The sequence below is a fragment of the Ovis canadensis genome, chromosome 15 (assembly GCF_042477335.2).
Source record: "Ovis canadensis isolate MfBH-ARS-UI-01 breed Bighorn chromosome 15, ARS-UI_OviCan_v2, whole genome shotgun sequence".
Taxonomy (NCBI): domain Eukaryota; kingdom Metazoa; phylum Chordata; class Mammalia; order Artiodactyla; family Bovidae; genus Ovis; species Ovis canadensis.
In genome coordinates, this window is record NC_091259.1 from 41,678,866 (window position 1) to 41,698,611 (window position 19,746).

Sequence of the window (19,746 nt, forward strand, 5' to 3'; positions counted from 1 at the left end):
CGGGAGTTGTTGATGAACAGGGGGACCTGGTATGCTGCGATTCATGGGGTCACAGAGTGGGACATGACTGAGTGACTGAACTGAACTGAATGTGATGTGACCAGACCGAGGCTGGGTGGAGCTCAAGAAGGGTCTTATGGAGGTAATGTTTGTTAGTGAAAATTGTAAGGTGAGAGGAGCCTTAAAGACCAGGGAAAGAGTGCACCAGGTGAGGGAGAGACATGTGCAAAGGTCCTGGGACTGAAGCAGCTTCGGCATCTTCAGGGCAGACTGTGTGGGTCTATTCTTGTGCCAGGGAAAGCAGTGGGGGCAGAGCTGGGGCCTCGGGGAGCAGGGAGACCTGGGCGGGTGGGGGTGTTGGCACAGGTAAGGCATTAGCTCACACTGCCTGGGAAGGGCGGCAAGGGATCACTGGGGTCTGCAGTCTCCCACTAAGGAACCCTGCAGAGCCCGCCTGCTGCAGAGCTGGAAGGACCTGGAACTTCTCCCCTCCAACCTCAGCTTGTGCAGAGTAACAACTGAGACCCAGAGAGTGAGATAGATGTCCAGGGTGCTTCTCCACACTGCCTGGGGCAGGTCCCCAAACTGGCCTGAAAGCTCCGAGTATGTGTTATTTCCAGAATGAGGCTGAGTATTCACACACTTCCCCATGTGTCCCTGCCGCCCCCTGCACGCCCCAGCTGTGCGTCTCCTCCTGCCTTCTCACTCACCCTCTGACGCAACGTCTTCACCTCACATGACACATGCTCTTGCTCCACCGTTAGCTGAAGAAAGAGCTTACACCTTCATGACTCTCCTTTTCCAAAACCCACATTTCGCTTCCTGTCTCTGCCAAGCATTTTGGCCTTTAACCACATCCTGTCTGACCTTTCTCACCATTTCCTTTTCCCTCTGTCAGTCTGGTCCCCGACTGGAACTTTGATGAGCAAGTAACCCAGGACACAGGAGTTGCTTCATAATGGAAATGTGAATCCTCTGATAAAATCCACCCACAGTCAAGCTCTTGGAGATCCCAGGGAAAACAACACACACAGACAAAACTAGTTACAAAACCACCCTAGGTCAGAGACATCTCTCCCTATTACAAGAAAAGTGATGGTTTGAATTCTCAGTGTCAGGGTGGGATTAAAACCACAGTAGAGGGACCCCCTTGGTGGTCCAGCGGTTTAGAATCTGCCTGCCAGTGCACAGGACGCGGATTCTATCCCTGGTTCAGGAAGATTTCAGATGCCATGAAGCAACTAAGCCCATGGGTCACAACTTCTGAGTCCATGCTCTAGAGTCTATGCTCTGCAGTAAGAAGCCACTGCAATGAGAAGCCCTCGAACCACAACTAGAGTCGGCCCCTGCTCACCACAACTAGAGAAAGCCTGCATGCAGCAATGAAGACCCAGCATAGCCAAGAAAAACTTTTTTTTAATTTAAAATCACAACAGAAATCAGCTTTGTCTGAAGCAGCTCTGAGGGGATGAACACATCCATCTCCAGGCCTGCCTGTCACCCGCTCCTTTGGGCTGCTCTTATTTCAGAGTCCCTGCTGGGCATGTGACTTGGAGCAGAGAGAAAGTAGACAAATGTGGGTTATGCTTCTTTTACTTTGAGGCTGCCCCGCCACCCTAGACACGCAAGTGTCTTTTCCTACCTTGCCTTGTGCCTGTGATTTTCACAAGCGACAGTCAGGTCTAAAAGCAAAAAGACTAACAGAAGATGATACGCCACCATCACTCCGAGGACAGAACACCTGCTTTGACCCAGGTTCACTCTGAGATAAGCCCAGGCCTCCAGGAGCTGGTGAAGCATGGAGGAGTTGGCCAACCACCTCCTCATTGAGCACAGGTTCACGATGACTCCTTTTTACATCCCAGTGAAGCGCTTGCCATGAAGGGCTGGGTAACCACCACCAGCTTGCTTGCAAAGCTGGGTCAGGTTCCTGCAGCAAGAAGCAGGCAGGCATCAGACAGGAAATCCTGTAGTTGAGGGGCACTGCTTGCATAGTTTTGCATTGTTCCTTCAACTACTAATCATGGAAGTCTACTCCTTGACAATAATGGGTCTATTAGACGCTCTGTCTTCTCACTTTCCGAGTCTCCAGGGCCCGGGGCATGGCCCCGCGCACACCGTGGGTAATTTGCTGTCAGCCTGCTCCCGCCTCACTCCAATAAAAGGGAAGGAAATCCGGGAAACTTCAGAACCTTTATATAATCATCATTCCAAGGACAGATGGAAAACCTTAACCAAGACTCACGCCCACCCACACAGCACCAAGACACCCTCCAGCCTCTCACTCCCATGGGGTCAAATTTGGGACCTTGAATGCTTTTCCCCTCAGCCTTTAAACCTACATCTTATGTGTCAATGGGCATCAGCTGAGGTTACAGCAGGTGATGGTGTCAGACCAGGGAACTAAGATGTGTATCTTCCATTCCCCAGTTCGTGCCAAAGGTGCCTGATGTCCCACTCTGGAGCGTCTCAGATGTTTCTGATGTTCTATGGGAACCTTGAAGATTCTGGTTCAGTGGCTGCAGGCGGGACCTGAGATGCTACACTGCTAGCAAGCCCCCTGTGCGACCCCTGCTGCTTGTCTGAGGATCACCCCTGAAATGGTGACATAGTCTACAGCTTGGGTAACCAACCAAATGTTTTGTTTTGTTTTGTTTTGTTTTTAGGATTGTCCTGATTTTAGCACTGAAAATCCTGTATTCCAAATTCTAAGAACCACCCTCTAGTCCTGGGCAAATCAGGACAGTTGGTCACTGTACCTATTAGACAAACCTCAAGTCTTCCCAGGGTAGAGAGCAGTCACAACGGGCAACAATCTTTCAAAGGAAGCTCATTCACTTCCTGCTCCACGAGCTGGCAATGAGACACCAGAGGTGGGAACGTGTGAGGGGCCCTGCTCAGTGCTGGGGGGTGTTGCCTCCATGGATAGGGGTTCTCATGGTCCCATGGAGGAGGGAGATGAGCAATCGTTTGGGAGTTGGAGGACCTGCCTTCTCCTTTTGATTCTGCTAGTAATTAGCTATGTAACATCATGAAAATATCTTAACCTCTCTGATCCTTTTTGATTAAATGGAGACTGACAATACCTGTCTCACAAAGCTGTCAGGAAGATTATATGGGCTAACATACACATAAGCCCTAAGCCTGGAAATGATGTTTTTTTAAATCCCACCAACACATTCTATAATCACTGACTTGTGTTTCCTCTGCTCGCCCTACCTCAGATATCCCAGTGGAGTTAAGTGATATGCAGGGTGAATCCACCAGGACAGAGGAGAAAGGAGGAAAAGGAAGAGGACCTTTGACTCCATATGACAGGTGACACAGGAAAGATGAGCTTTACAGAGGACACGGCTGCTCTTCGTGTGTGTGTGTGTGTGTGTGTGTGTGTAAGTCTCTGTGTGTGTCTCTGTCTCTGTGTGTGTCTCTGTCTCTGTGTCTTTGTCCTTCTGTCTCTTTTTTTTCTGTCTCTCGTTTCTTTCTTTGTCTTTCTGGCCTTTCTCTGTTTTTCTGTCTCCCTCTCTTCTTTATCTCTCTCCATCTCTGTCTCCCTCTCATTACCTGCCAGTCCCGACAGCACCCATACTGGGTCCAGAGCAGGAAGGGCAGTGAGGGGAAGGTCGGGCTCAGGTGGCAGGCGTGTGAGGGACGGTCATCTGGATCCCTCGGGGCTTGGGAAGCTGCAGGACTCCAGGAACAGGGAGAAAGAGGTGGTGGAGCAGAGACGGAGGCTGTGAAGAGGGGGTCCCGTTTCTAGCTCTCCTCCTTTGAGGGTGACAGGCCAAGAGGCGGGAGCCCATACTTTGCCATTGGCTGAAGGGCTGGGGGACGGACCTCCAGCCAAGGAAAGCAGATGGAGATCAAGCCTCTGCTGGACACCCAGCCTCTCTACCCACCTGGTCCAGGAATCCATTCTGAGTGGGAATTCTAGGTCTGTGGAAATCTGGGACACCCAGTTTAGCCCTCTTGAAGGGGAGGGAATCACACTCTTTGCTCTCTTTGCTGTTCAGGTCAGTGGAAAAAAACAAGACATTTTCCTTCCCACCTTGAGGTTTTCCTTTCCTCCCAAATTTAAACAGGAAATACAATTCAACATGTGGAGTGTGGGTGTTGAGCTCACTGGATCTAATTTTGGTCAGGACGAAAGTGGAGGATGCGGGGCCCTGCAGCTGCTTCTTAGGCCAGATTCTCAAGGACCAGGTGGTGGCCACTCGGTCTCTGAGTGGGCTCCCATCTGCGTGTCCCCACAGGTGTGTCATCCATCTGTCCTTCCCCTCCCATCTTCCCCACCAGGTCAGTGCCGAAGCAGGAGGCAAACTCAGATCCAGTCTGCACAGCTTTGCAGCCTAAGTCACTCTCTTCTGACCCAAACAGGGATGATGATAATACCGGCCTCACGTGTTGCGATGAGGTTACCATAAATTTATTGTATGAAAGTCCCTAGCATGATGCCTACTACATAGCAGGTGCTCAATAAAACACTGCCTGAGAGTGAAAGCAGAAATGAACCAGCTTGTGTTTGCCCAGGCTGGACAGTTCAAGTGGGCATGGGCCTCGGGGAGCTTGTGTCGGGCAGGGCAGGGCCAGCCCCCTGTGATCTGGCTTCAGTGGACAGTAAGCAGAGTGGGCGTTTCTTACCCAGGACTAAGTAACATAAAAAATTACTCTCCCAGAGCAGTTACAGAAACTGCAGGGCAGACAGAGTCTATGCACCTCCTGGGGTCATGGGGCAGGGTGACATTCCCCAGAGGACAGCTGAGGACTCATCTGCCTGATGGAGGGGCAGCAGTGGTCAGAGCCCTGGAGGCCGGCCTACTGGCCTGGTGTTGGCTGATTTCAAGCAAACCCTCCAATCCCCCTGGGCTGAGCCTCTCCCAGCAGGGACAGTCATTTATTAGCTTATTATGTACTGAGCAGGGTGATAAATTCTTTGTATACACTGACTCATTTAATTCTCACAACAAACCTAGGCATTATTAGATGTGATCACTGGTGAGAAAACCAAGGTCAGGAAGGGGTAATGCCCAAGGTCACATGGTCATAGCGAGGCCCAGCCAGGACCCCGGGGCCGGGTGCTCAGAGGCGGCTACCCTGCTGGTCCACATGGCCATCCCTGTGCCTGCCCCAACTCTTCCCTTGCAGAGTGATTGGAAATAATTGGAGCTGTCACTGGAAGTAATGAGAAGTGACAGAAGCTGGGTTGGAAGGCGTATTGCTCCGAGTTGGAATGACCCCCACAAACGCAAGCCTAAATTTAAACAATGAATTCACAAAGCAATCTCCCTCTCCAGGACTTGACACCCCCTCACCCCCAACACCCCAACAAGAAAAGTAAGGATATGTCAGGGGCTTAGACTGTTCAATACAAATGGATTTCTTCTGGAACAAAAAATTCCTTCTTGACTTGATCCTATTCGCTTTCCATGCGGACAAATGCTATTAAAACCTCAGGCGAACAGACTATCATTCTTAACTAAGAGATCCAAATTCACTGATGTATTTCTCTCTCTTTTTCTTTTCAACTTCCCATGAGGGACAGGGAACCAGAGGCAGCTATGGAACCGGCAGGCTGTGATGGAGAATGACCCATAACTTTCAATAGGTGAGGACTTTGGGAGATCCAATCCCTCCAGGAAGCACCGGGCTGAATGCCAAGGACACACACCGCTGAATCCATCCCTTCTGATGGCGATGGGGGTGATCCATCAACTCACCAGCTGTTTATTTAGCACCAGCCCCACTAATGTGCAAGTGCTGCTGGCGACCGATGAACACCAGCCACCAGCCTGAAGATCCAAGTAGAAATATACAGCCCATCTCATAAGACAGCACAGGATGGAGTTGCTTCCTCCCTGGGACACCTAGAAACCCTGGTACTTTCCTCAATGACAGTCTTGTTTATGACTGTGTTGCCCCACTGGGCTGACTTCTTAGATGCTGCATTTTGTATCACTGGCGCCTGGGAGTCTAGCACAGAGCCTGAACTGTAGAAGGAGAACCCTGCCCTGCCTTCTCTAATTGTTTTGTGAATGTGGGTGTGTGAATGAAGTAAAAAATGTTATGGGATACACATAAGAGCTCCTGAAAGCTCCCCAAAGTTGTGGCCACCTTTCCTCTGTGCAATAGAAAGAGCTCAGAGAAGCTGCTCTATAAAGCCAGAAAGGCTAGCTTTTAGCTTTGGCATCCTCTGCTCTTGCTTTTTCTATGCCTTCTTCTTCCGCCTGCACCCCTTTCATCTCTCCTGTTGTAATGGCCTGAACTCTTCAGATCCCCTTGCTGCCTGGCTTCAGAAAAAGCTCCCATATTCCACACCGGAGTCTGACGACGGCTGCCCATGTTCCCATCTCAGTGTGGTCACAAAGGCAGTGGCTTCTCCCCTGCCTTCCGCAAAGACAAAGCAGACCTCAGTCTTATCACCAGCAGACTCTGGCTGGGGCTCCACACCACTGTCACTAGCAAAATCAAGACTGTTTGATTTCAGCCTTCTTCCCCATTCTGGTCTATTCAGTGCCAAAGGAAACAAACTTTTATTTTCCCAGAATCTAGACAGTTAAGAAGCTCAGATAACCAGAATTTTTTTTTTTCTTTTCTTTTTGGTACAGTCTGCATTCTTCTTTGGGGAAGGGAAACAAAGACGTCAAAACTGCTCAAAAGAGGAATTTAACTAGAAAAGGCAATATATAGGGCAAGTCATAGCCAAACGCACACCATCAGCACCCAGTCAAAGCACCAAAAAGGAGCTTGAGCTCATGCATCCTTCTCAAAGGCACAGTAAGGTCTCCACAACAATGACCTTGAAGACTAGGAGAGTCTTCTGATTCATTAGCGTATGTAACTGCATTCATCGGCAAACGTAATCTTTGTATGTCATATGCAGTAATTCTGGATCATAAACAAACATTAACCCAAACATTTCTTAACCATCTGAAGGGAGTACAGGGCAGGGGGTGATAATGTTCTAACTGAACTTTCCACTGTGGGATTTATGGTTTAGAATTCTTTCAGTGAAGCCTTACTTCAACCTGACCCTCTCTTCTTGGTAACACAGAAGCCTTGACTTCAGAATAACTATGTGCCTCCTGAAAATTGGAAAGCAAATTGTTGTTGGGATCTAAAATGCTTCCTTGGTGTCTTGGCTCAACTGTTTACTAAGATGGTAATCTTGAGAAACTCACTTTATTTCTCTAGACCTTAGTTTATTTATTTGTGAAGTGGCATAATGATGACATTTACCCTCAACAAGTGATTTGAGAATGAGATAAGGAATGTAAACTGTGGAACTTTGTACAAATGTTAGCAATAAATTCTGCTGTCATAACAATCCCACCCACATAGTCCTCTCTCAGGTACTATGAAGGAGCTAAAAATATACAATTCATATTTCAAAACCCAACCACAAGTTCAAATCCACGCAGGGAAACCATTAAGCTACATACTTAGTGGGCATACTTTATCATATGTAAATTATGCCTCAATTTTAAAAACTGAAGGAAATGCTTAATCCCTGTAAACAGTTCCATAAACAGACCTGCTACTCAGAAGTCTACCCTGGGTGTCCACACTTTGGGTTGTTTTATAGGTAACTCTGCTCAGGATGAGGCCCTTCGATCAGTATTTCAGGTACTAGACTTCCAGGGCTGAGGTCTGTGGCCATCTACCCTGACCTTGAATGATGCTGCCTGGCTAACAGCGCCCCAGGGCAGACCCAGGGTGGAGTTACAACTGCTCTGTTCACATCAGGCAGCCAGCCCTTCTGGATTCATAATCATATGCTACCGATTCCCATGAGTGGGCAATGCCTGAAAAAAAAAGAAATCAAACAATCATGGTAGCTAACACCCATGTGTTCTGACCACAGCCATGTCTGGACCAGCTGACAAATTCTCAGAATTATAAAACAAACCAGAGAATGTTAGTGGTATAAGGAAACTTAGAGATAACCTGAGTCTAGTAACCTCATTTCACAGAGAAACAAACTGAGGCTCAGAGTGGTAATGACTTGCCCAGAATAAACCAGCGAAACCATGAGGCTGCAGCTAGAGCTGTTGATTTCCTGCTCGGTTCCTTGAAGGCACACCTACATCTTTAGGCCTTCAGGTATAATCCCTCTTCCCCCAAATACACCAGACATTATATGAGGCACTGCAGAAGTTTCCAAGATTTCCAGTTAAGATGGTTAAATTGAAATGCTATGACATCTGCCCCATTTTTCAGGCAATTTCTCAACATAAAAACCAAATGGCAATTATTCAGCACTTAGCTCATTTAAATGGAGCATCTGAGGAGCAACTGTGATCTTGGATCTCAACTAATGAGCTAAAGTGGAGAGAGAGATTTTCTACCTCGAGAATGTGTGCTAGGATAGATTATGGAGTTAGGGGGTCTTGTCTTGGCCCTTCCATTAAGCTACTTGTTTAAGTTTAGCCATATCTCTCTGAACTTTGATTCTTTCTTTATCACAAAAGAAGGGGTGGGTTTAGATCAAGGATTTAGTTGGGTTCCAAGGAATGATATTAGGAGGTCACTGAAACCCTAGAAGTTGCAGGAAAATTTGATGTGTGAATGTCTTTTTCTAAGAAGTGGATTCAGGGTTTTCATTGGATTCTCAGAGGGGCCTGGAATTCAAAATTTTAAGAACCACTGTACTGATTTAGATAGTGTCTTATCTTTTCCCCATGTCTGATAATCTTTGACTCTACCTTTTAAAAATGTCTATCTAATTCATCATTAGTTATATTTATGAAATATACTCATGCATACTTTGCCCAGTTGAGCACAAGACAAAAATTGAATGAGACAAGATATGAGCCTACAGGGAACATATCTTTATTATGGCCATCACCATTAATGTGGGAAGATGAGGGAAAGACATGGAAGCCTACTGAGACCGATCATCAAGCCATGGGCCAGCAGGCTGTTCAAGCATTCCCCAAACTCATTTTCTCAGAAGCAAAGCTCCTTCCCCATCCTGGCAAAAGTTTCAGTAAAGTCTATTGTTAATCTGGTGCTAACAGGATTTCTGTGGTGGTCCAGTGGTTAAGAATCCACCTGCCCATCCAGGGGACACGGGTATGATCCCTGCTCTAATGATTCTACATGCTGCGGGGCAATTAAGCCCATGAGCCACAGCTACTGAGCCCGAGCGCTCTACAGCCCGTGTTCCACAAGAAGAGAAGCCACTGAAAAGAGAAGTCCAAGCACCACAACTGAGGAAGGCTACTCACAGCAACAAAGACCCAGTGCAGCCAAAAATTAATTAGTTAATGAGTAGTAGGAGAAAAAAAATTTTTAAGTCTATTAAAAAAAATCTGGTACTATCGCTACAACCAATTTGTATAACAGATGTATCGTCTGGTTCCTGTCCATGTAATGTTTTATGTATAATTTTTGTACATAATTAAAACAAAACAGTACAGGTCGTGTTTGCATTAATGGACAAGGAAGCACAAAAGCAAACAGTTAAAACTAGGCTCCTCACACTTGTGTTGTTCCACAGTCAAAGAGTAATCATATTCCAAAGCTTTCACTTCTTTTGATCTTAAGTGTTTCAAATGTTTCAAAAATCCAACCATTCTAACAGGTAGTTCCCACTCTTTCAGTTTATGCAAGGTACGAAAGTGATACCCAGATGAATGAGGCATGGAGCTTACACTCGAAGCATTCAGGTCACTATAATACAAAGCAGCACAACAGAAAGGCTGTTGAGATTCAAGGAAGGAAAGAAAGTATATTCTGTTGGCAAAATCATGGATGGGTATATGGAGGAAGTGGCATTTGAGGTGAGACTTAAACGGTGAACAGGATTTTGATCTGAAGTCAACAATCTGTAGGGGTGAAGAATAAGAGGGCATTTTTGGTGGAGGAATTATAAACAAAAGCAGAGAACCAGAAAGAAGCATGCGGCATAATGTGAATATAGGAAGTATTCCAGGTTTATTGAAGAGTTAGGTGTGTGTGTGTGGTGGAGGGGGAGTGAGTTGTGAATGATACTGTGTATTATCTTTAACATTTGTACTTGACATTATAGGCAACCTGGAGACTACTCCAGGTTTATGGAAGAGCAGTATGAGATCAAGGAATCAGAGAAATTTTGAATTTAAAATCCCCCCACCCTCATTCTACAGTCAAGGGAGTCAGAACAAGAACCCAGAAAGCTTGCCAGGTTCCTAATCCAAATTCTTTGCCTTATAACAGCTGTTTCATGAGATTACTGGGGTAGCAGTGTGTAGGATGAAGGAGAGAGAGCTCAAGCAGGAGGCCATGTGGCTGCTATTACAGAAGTCTAGGAAGAAGTTCAGATGGGATAATGAGACAACAGGGGAGAGGGAAGGGTGGTGGGCAGAGGAGGGGCTGGGAGAGCCCACAAAGTCCCCCCTCTTTCTCCTCCATGGAGATCAGAGCACTTCTTGCTCATTCACATCAGAGAGGTGGGACATTTTATTTCACTCACTGGTGATCTAGAAAGGAAGGAGTCATTAGGTCCATGCTTATTCAGATTATGAATGCTTAGCCCTTGGGACTCCCCTTCAATACTGAACTTTCTCCGGAAAAGAGGCCAGAAGTCACACTAGCAGTGGCCAGAAGCCACCCGGGAACTGCTCCTTTCAGGGACCAGAGATGATTTTAGGATTCAGTCAACTCTGAGGGCTTTCCTTCTGTCTTTGCTCGAGCGCCCACCCAGACATCCCAGGGCTCAAAACCTCAGCTTTACAATGTTGTGTTGATTTCTGCCGACATAAATCAGCCATAAGTATATATATGTCCCCTCCCTCTTGAGCCTCCCTCCCACCACCACCCCCCACGATACCACCCCTCTAGGCTGTCCCTCTGTGACTTCATACTTGAATAAACGTTTTGAGATCTGGGATGTCATGAGTCTGTGCACTTCTGACAAAGGCGTAGATATGGCAAAAGCTCAATAGTAGGTGATCATCCTCTCAGGTGACCAGTAGATGAGCATCCGGTTATGCACAATTCTAAGTCAGCAGCCCACTTGCTCTCTTCTACATGGCCTTTGGTATATAAAGACAGAACCCCCATCCTCCCAAGAAAAGACATCATGAAGAGAGACAACTTCTATGAGAAAGAGCATCAACCCAACAGATGATATTCTCACCAGAGGAATCATTACACACAGTAGGCACTCAATAAAAAAGGGCCAGGGAATCAACATTATCTTTTGATCCATGACTTTGTCTTCTCCTCATGATACCAAGAGGCAGACCATCATCAAAGCCAGCTGATTTCAACTGACCATGTGGGCCAAAGTCACTTACCATCAGAAACTGTGCCCAAAGCAGGCTGGAGTAGAGCAGGGGCTCAAATACCCTTGTTTTATTTCCCTTCCCCAGGCTCCTCCCATGGGCAGGATCACCCTGACATATCCTGCTCCATGAAAAGGGCTGAACAGGATCTCACTGAATAAAACATCTTTAAGAGTCCTTCTATGGAGCTGGAAGGCTGTATTCATGGCAGGTTAGTGAGCAAACAACCTACATTCAAATCCCATCTCTGCTAATCAGGAGCTTACAGCTTTGAGTGTTATTATATTTGACCTCTTTACATCTTGTTTTCATCTTTAAAATGGGGATCATAATAGTGGGTGGCCAATAAGGTTGGTGTGAAGAATAAATAAGTTAACAAGATGGACCATGTAACATGTTCAGCATAATGAGTACTCAGTGAATTTCAGCTGTTTTGAATAAGACTGCTCTGACGTTTGGGCCTAGTGACTGCTGGTGATTGGTGGCTTAGGGGTAGAGGCCATTAAAGGTGACGAAGGTGCCATCCAGATATGCCAGCTGTGCCCAGGAGTGATATTGCAATACTTGGCTGGTCTTTAAGAAATGAGAAAAATCATGGCTCCTTACATGCCCTACTTGAGCAATAGTTCAGGTTGATCCACCTCTTTTATTCTCTTAACCTGGGTGATAGGTTATTGTTGGCCTGAGGCTGGCCTAGCCAGTTTGTAAGGTTTCAAAAAGAGAGAGCCTTAGACATCTATTTCAGAGGTTAGTGCCTCTTCAGTTTGGTTTGGGGAGGTTTTCTATCCATTAGGCCCCAAGCAAACTCCTGGTGTTTAAGGCTGTCAGAGACAGAAGGGACTTAGGAACTGTCTGGTTTGCTTGTTTTGGAGCTAAGGGAATCTAAGGCCTGGGTAGTGGGTACGCGCTCCGAGGTCAACCAGGTGGTCAGTTCAAAACCCGGGGGCGTTCTCCCCTGGCCTAGTGTCCAGGGCAGCACCCATGCTCCACACCTGCTGGCTCTTTGATCTCTGGCTCACTTTTGCTCCTGGGTCAGCTGTAGCCCCCTCTTCCTGGTGCCTGTGGTGACTTTTCTTCAGCTCCCCAACCACTTTCCCTGACCCAGTGCATCCCATTGTCAGCTCTTACCCATACATCCTTGATGGGCACACTGTCAACTCTTGCCCATACATCCTTGATGGGCACTGTCCTGCAGACCCTCCTGCTTCCTGCCCGGGGTGAGTCTGTGCCTTAGGGCCTCCCAGGCCTCAAGGGTCCTGCCTGGGTAACACCTGGAAGGGGCACGCAGGCAGCACTTCTCTGCTTCCCTCTCTACCCTCCTGTGCTCCATTCTTCTTGCTCGGCCTCCCTGTCTTGTTCTGCCCCACTATTCTCCTTTTTTCTCCTGCTCCCAGCCCTTTCCCTACCCCTCTCTTCTTCCCAGGCTCTCCGCACCTTCCTGATCCTCCTGGTGCTCGGCCCTTTCCCCTCTCCGGCTATCCTCTCCCCACCTCCTCCCCTACGCCCTTTTCGTTTACCCTCCAACACATCTGTTTCTAATCTGCGCCCTCCAGGCGCCTGCTTGAAACGAAAAAGCTCCCCCCACCCTCAGGAACCTGGCACAAAACATTCCTGAATAAACCTTCCTTCCCCTAATTCTCCACTTTCCCTAGATACCCTTGAAACTAAATACCGCCCGCCAAAGGACCCTCCACACCGAGCGGTTGGCGGCCCAGCTCCACCGGGAAACCCTCCACCCCAAAGCACGCTCCAGGCCCAGATGTTCGATGGCCGACCGGGCGGCCCTCCGCTGCCAGATGTGCTCGGAGTGGCCCGGGAGGCAGGCACAGGGAGGCAGGCTCACTCTGGGGCCGCGGGGACGAACTTTCGGAGCCCGCGTTGCCGCCTGGGTGCGGGACAGTGTGTTCCCCGGGGCCACTCGCCCTCCCGAACTCCCCAGGCACTCACCTAGCCCCAGCAGGACAAGGAGGGTCATCCCGATGCCCGGGCGCGGGCTCCTCCCCGCTCAGCAGCTGCCTGGCTCCGGTGGCGGCGGGGCGCAGCACAGAGCAGCCGACGGACCTCTGGCGAGCTGGGCGCGGCGACTCGGGGTGCGCGCGGGGCGGCTGCAGCCATGTGCCGGCGCGGGAACGGCCCCACGCCCCGCGCCCGGCTCCGGGGTCCCCGCGCCCCGCGCAGAGGGGCTCCCAGTGCTCGCCCCACCAGCTTGCACCCGGACGGGAGCGGGGACCCGGGTCAGCGAGGAAAAGACGAGATGGAAAAACGCTACCGCTTCGTGGAACACTTTTCCCTGTTTGGAAAGAAAAAGGAGTGAAGAAAGAGAGAGGGGAAAAAAAAAGAGTGAGCTGGAACCACATGGTTGCCTCCCACCGGCAGCCCCTCCCTCGCTCGCTCGCTCGCTCGCTGCTCCCTCCCCCCCAGCGCTCCGGGCGCGCGGGGCGCCGGCCGGGCAGCCGCCGGGGTCGGCGGAGGTCGGCCCGGGGCGGGGCGCTGTGTTGGCGGCCGCGGGGAGGATGAGGGCGTGCGGCCGCGCGGGGGCCGGTGTGGGATCGACCCTGTAGGAGAGAACCGGGGACACTTGGGCCACGAGCGAGGATGAGGCCTTGTCAGTCTCCTCGGTCTCCGTCCTCATTTCGTCCTCATCTCTCCACTTCGCTCGCGCATCCTTTTCTCGCTCACACACACACTGGCTTCCGCACAAGTCTGCGCTGTCTCGGCTTCCATCTCTCTCCATTTCTCTCGCTTTTGCATTCTCCTTGCCTCTCCCACCTCCTCGCTCCTCTCCCTTCCTTCCTCACTCTTTCTCCGCTCCTCAGCCCTCCCTGCCACGTTGAGTCGGGGTGAAACTCCACCGTTCCGGACGGCTCAGCCTGACGGTCGGGGCTGTCAAGTGCGGGTCTGGTCCCGCGCGCCTGACTTCCCCGTCTTCCCTTCGGCCTTCGGTCCTCGCTTTCCCTCTCGGCGATGATCCCAGCAGCCCACCCTAGGATCGGGCCGAGCTAAGCGGACGGGGGTTCAGAACTCGGTGCAAAGGGGTCCGTTGGGACGCCCTGGTGCAGACCACCCTGCACGTGGCCCTGGGCAAAACGGGTATCATCCTGTTTCAGAAAAGAAGGCAGAGGACACGGATTACCTCCTCTGTGCGAGGGACCCCGTCAAGGAAGCCCTGGGGGCGCCGCCGCGCGCTCCCAGGTGCCTGGGGCTCTGCCCACCAGGACCCCCGGCGGTGGGAGGAGACCGCAGTGACTGCCACACTCAGGGCTCAACAGCACTGGGGCTCTGAGAAAGCCTGGACCTGCACTCTCTGGTCCCCGGCCTCTGGATGTCCCTGGGGAGGCGGCAGCTCCTTCAGCCGTAGGAGGCACGACCTCACCCCAGTGCCCGCAGAGTGGAGCTGGGGCCAGCCTCCGGCGGGCGGCGGCGTCTGCCCTGTGCGCAGCAGAGGTTCATCCCTGGGCCTGGCAGGCTGCTCCATCACACTTTCAACCAGTTCTCTCTCCCTGCGCCTTTAGAAGCCAGGAGATGTACAGTCCTCCCTAATTAGCTTGTCTTTTCCGATTGCCACGAGCCAACCCCATTTCATAGATGAGAGCACAGGCCTGGAGAGGTTATGGCGCTCCCACCAGGCCGTTCAGAAGGGAAGGGGAAAGCGAGGGCTGCTTTTGGGGCTTTGGGATCAGCTGTGAGAGTTGCGCCAGTAAAATTCTAGCATTCCCCACCCCCTCTTTCCTCACCCATCCCTTCCCCTCCCCCCACCTTCTTCAACAACTATTTATTATGCATCTACTCTGTGCCAGATGCTTTTTTAGGCGTTGAGCACACAAACTGAGTAGAACTCGGCTATTGACATTTTTTAAACATCTGGAATTAGTATATCTTGGCACCAACTATGGACAAGGAAGCATATTAATTTATCTTTTTATTAATTCTTATGATAATGCTAAAGGATAGGCAATTTTTATTCCATTTTAAAGAGGAGGAAGGACCTACCTGGTGGCCCAGTGGCTAAAGACTCCCCACTCTTAATACAGGGGACCCAGGTTCAATCCCTGGTTAGGGAACTAGATCTCACTTGCCACAGCTAAGAGTTCGCATGCTGCAACTAAAGATGCAACATGCTGCAACCAAGACCCACCACAGCCGAAGAAATAAATACATAAATAAAACATTTAAAGCTGAGGAAACTATAACCTAGAGAGGTTAATTATCTTGCCCCAGGTCCCCAAATATTAAAACTCTTCTATTCCAATATTAATATTCTAATGTGTTATTTTATATTAAAAATAAAATATTTCAAAAGTCTCTATTTTTGTTCTCCATTTTATATTTCTTGTCTAATAGGAAAAAACATTCATAAATACAATTCACAAATGAATATGTTGAAAAAATGTTAGTTCTCTTAAAGGCTGAGGAAGGTAGGAAGGTAACTTATAGAGAAAGCGACGTTTTGTCATTTCTGTCTTGAAATTTTATTTAATATTTTGATATATGTTCAGATATATGAAAGCTGCAAAAATAGTACAAAGATTTTTGATACACTTCATCCAGATTTCTTTTATCTCTTTATATTTATACTTTTTGTTTCTTTATAAAGGAGATATTTTTGTAAGTTTTAAAGCCCCATCTCTATTCCTTCACTGCTGGTGGCCTTTCTGATGAACTGGTGACACCTTGTATTGCATGAGGGCTGGTGTGCACATAAAGACAGATGTATGTGGGTGCAGGCAGACGTGTGTTTAAAGTTACATTGCTCAAGCTGAAGATAACAAAACGCCTTCAGCTCTAAGCTATCAGTCAGTTGGTAGTATAGGAAATGGGACTTCCCTGGTGGCTCAGTGGGCTTCCCAGGTGGCACTTGTAGTGAAGAACGTGCCTGCCAATGCAGCAGACCTGAGAGAAGAGGGTTCGTTCAGTCCCTGGGCCAGAAAGGGGGCCATGGCAACCCACTCCCGTATTCTTGGCCAGAGAATCCCACGGACAGAGGAGCCTGGCGGTTCTTGGGATCGTAAAGAGTCAGACATGACTTAGCAACTAAACAACAACAAAGCATAGGAAATGCCAATTTCTTATGAGTTTTGCTGAAATTGGGTCATAACATTCAGTTTCCCCAGATCTAAAGTCCTACAGCCAGTCTATACTGGGGATCTGCTCCTTGAGGAGAGTCCACAGGTCTCTGGAGATGACTATTTCTGAATCTGAAGCCTCCTATCTGTTGCCCGGCAGCAGAGTGCCCCGGGACGGCTCTGTAACTCAGAAACACATAGCCTACCTATGCTGTGTTCACAGTGATCGGGCTGGGTGCCATGGGGATCTGAAGAGGTACACAGCAGTCCTTACCCTAAATGGACCTCTCAGTCCAGTGAGAGAGGAAGCATCAACATGCGAAATGTTTCCACAACAAACACAAAAGTTATGTAGTTAAGTGCCGGAATAAATTATCCTGACAACAAGAAACACTGGGAATTCCAGGAAGGGAAGGAGCATTGTGGGCTTGGGTGGCTGTGAAGGTTCCCTGGGAGGACCCTTCTTGAGCCAGGCCTTGGGGGATGGAGAGAATTTCACTAGATGAGAGGACCAGGGGAGGCCCACTGAGGGGCAGGGGCACTCCTGAATGGAAACATGGAGTTGGGAGTGGCTGGGGTGCATTCAGGCGGCAGTGAATGGCATGAAATCCCTGCAATGAAGAATTGGTGGCGCAAAATGCTTTGGAACAATTAGCCTGCAGCAAAATCGTGAGGAGTCCTGAATGTGAGGCAAAGGACTGGACTCTGGAACTTGCTCTACACCTTCTCCAGGCTCCCTGGGAAAAATTTAGTAAAAATGACTTTGATGGAAACCATATTTTAAGAGATATAAATTGGCAGTGCCCAAAGGGGATCCTGCAGGCTGGCCAAGGGTCGAAAGCTTTAGTACCCTTTCTTATCCATCAGGCTCTCTACCCCTATGCTTTAATATAAACAATTACATTTTCTCAACATTTTGTAAAGTGATATGCATGTACAATCTCAAGACAAGTCCCTTACTCCCCCTACTCCAAGCGGAGCCAGAGAGCCACCCGAAATCTCTTCTCCAGAGGAATTCTAGAGCCACCGCAGGGTCTGCATAAAACAATGGGAGAAAAATCTGAAGAAGAGAAACTGGTTAGAACCTACTGCATTAAATGGGGAGATGAAGTGAGGGTGGTGAGACAAACCAAAGATATTTGGGAGAAAGATAAGCCAGATTAAATATCCAGTGGTCGTTGTGGGTGGGAGAGGGAGTACAAGACAAGAGACACCAAAGATAAGTGATCAATTATGTTGTTATATATGCTAAGATTAAAGCTATAATTATAGACCTTCTAAGATATTCCAGGGATTATATGTCATCAATAAGCCTCACTATAACATATTTAAATGAGTATACCAATCACTAATGGAGTGATTAAGTAAACTGCATCTCAATCCATGGTCAGTAAACAATTGAGCCAGGATTTAAAGTTAGAAGATGGAAAGCCCTCACTGACTTTTGATGATAATTGCTCCTAGGGAGTCAAGTAAGTTAATTGTCAGGAAGGGAAAAATCAATTTAACTTGAGACACCGTAACTCATAAAAAATGATAAACCACATCTATCTGTTCACCCACTTTTCTATTTTTAGTTGGAATCAATAATTCAGTAAATCCTTGTTAAGTACCTACTAGGCGCCAAGCACTGGGAAGTCAATGGTGAACAAAGCAAAAGTTGTCCTCACCCTCCAGAAGCATATGGTGGGTTAAGGAAGATGGACAACAAAGAAGCAATCACAAACCAGAGTGAGAAATACTCTGACGGGTGTGGAACTGATGGCAGGACCCTGTACCTGGTGGAGGAGACATCCAGGTAGCTTCCCTGAGCAGGAGGGGAAGGAGATCTGTGCTGCTGTCTCATCTTGCAGGACACCTGGAACGAGGGACCATGTCTTCTCATCCCTTTGTATTCCAGTATCCGCCTGTGCTCTGATCTCTTAGAGGAAGACACATTTCTGAGGGCATTTAGGACCGTGCAGCTGACAGATAATGAATGGAAGGAGCTGCGCACTGCAAAGCAGACAGTTTGGGTTCTCTGTGGCTTTGAATAGGTCACTCGATGTTCACGGAGGCTTTTCTCTTTTCCTGATGCTGTAATGGGGAAGAAATGAGATTCTGATGAAGGTGTCTCACACAGTATATAACACATAGGAGACTCAGTAAATACTTATTCCAACTAAAATTTGAGTTCATAGAATTACATTCTCTGCAGTAAAAAACAAAACAAAAAGACACAATAAAAGGTCTTGTCTCATTTTATTTTTCTCTTAAAAAAAGGTTATCTTCACATATTCTTTCCTGTCCCACAAGGACATCACTTCTTGCCACGGCTGTTGAGTGCGCTGGTTTTCTGTATGGCTGTATGGTAAGAGGCCCCAGTGGCTATCAGGGGGTCTTGACTGGACAGCCCTTACTGAGGCTGTGTCTGAGGAGCCCTGTGTGCTGATGGAGGCTAAGGAATGAGGGGTCCTCCTGAGGCAGAGGAAGTGTGACAGGGGAGAGGTGAGAACAGTGTGCCCTGCTCTATCCCACACTGTGAGACCATAGTCCCCAGCTTTGATCTGCATGGTCAGCTGAGAAGGTGGGGTCTTGGTAGGGGTCGGGCTTCCTGTAGGACATTTGTCAGTGAAGAAATGACCCCTGCCTCCCTGAAACCTACCAGGACCCCAGAGGCATAGGTCTGTCCCTCCACCCCAGTGGGGTTTTTAGGTGCTCTCAGAAGAGTCAAGAAGCAAGATGAAAAACAGAGAAGGTTAATGCGGTTGATCCTAAGAAGTTGGAATCTTGGCTCTCCACACCACCTTCTTCCCTGAGGTCAGCTAGATCTGGGATTTCCCAGCTCCTCACAACATCCTACTTTCAATTCCTGCTAAAGTGATGCCCTCAGGGATGAAGTTCAGAGTTAGGAAGAAGACAGGCTGATTTTGAATTTCTGCAGCTCTCTTTACTGTGTCTAACTTGGGGAAGTTTCTTAACTTCGCTTGGCCTCTATGACTTTGGGTCATCTGTAAGGGTTCTCATACAATTTTTGAGATGATTACGTGAAACTATGCAGAGAAAGCAGGCTTCCCTGGGGGCTCAGATAGTAAAGAATCTGCCTGCAATGCAGGAGACCTGGGTTTGATCCTTGGGTCAGGAAGATCCCCTGGAGAAAGGAATGGCAACCCACTCCAGTATTTTTGCCTGGAGAATCCAAGGACAGTCCATGGGGTCACAAAGAGTTAGACACGACTGAGCAACTAGCGTGCACACATATAGAGAAAGCACCTAATACAGGGCACTTTGCTGCTCAGCACACTGAGGCTCCCTCTACGTTCCCTCTTAATTACAAACCAGTTCTGCAAGGGCTGCTGTCACTGCTCAAAGAAGGGGAGACAGAACATCTCTTCCCTCTAAGGGTGATTTGAAGTGACTGCCTTATAAACACACAGTAA

The 19,746-nt window shown here is 48.5% G+C and overlaps 1 protein-coding gene across 1 annotated transcript in view; it reads right to left on the reverse strand.

Annotated features, from left to right (window-relative positions):
* CLMP (CXADR like membrane protein) overlaps positions 1 to 14,071 on the reverse strand; it is a 106,761-nt gene extending 92,690 nt beyond the window's left edge. Inside the window, exon 1 of the mRNA XM_069554216.1 lies at positions 13,212 to 14,071. Within this exon, the coding sequence (XP_069410317.1) occupies positions 13,212 to 13,239 (28 nt within the window). The 5' untranslated portion in view covers positions 13,240 to 14,071. The remainder of the gene's footprint in view (positions 1 to 13,211) is intronic.
* Positions 14,072 to 19,746: the final 5,675 nt, after the last annotated feature.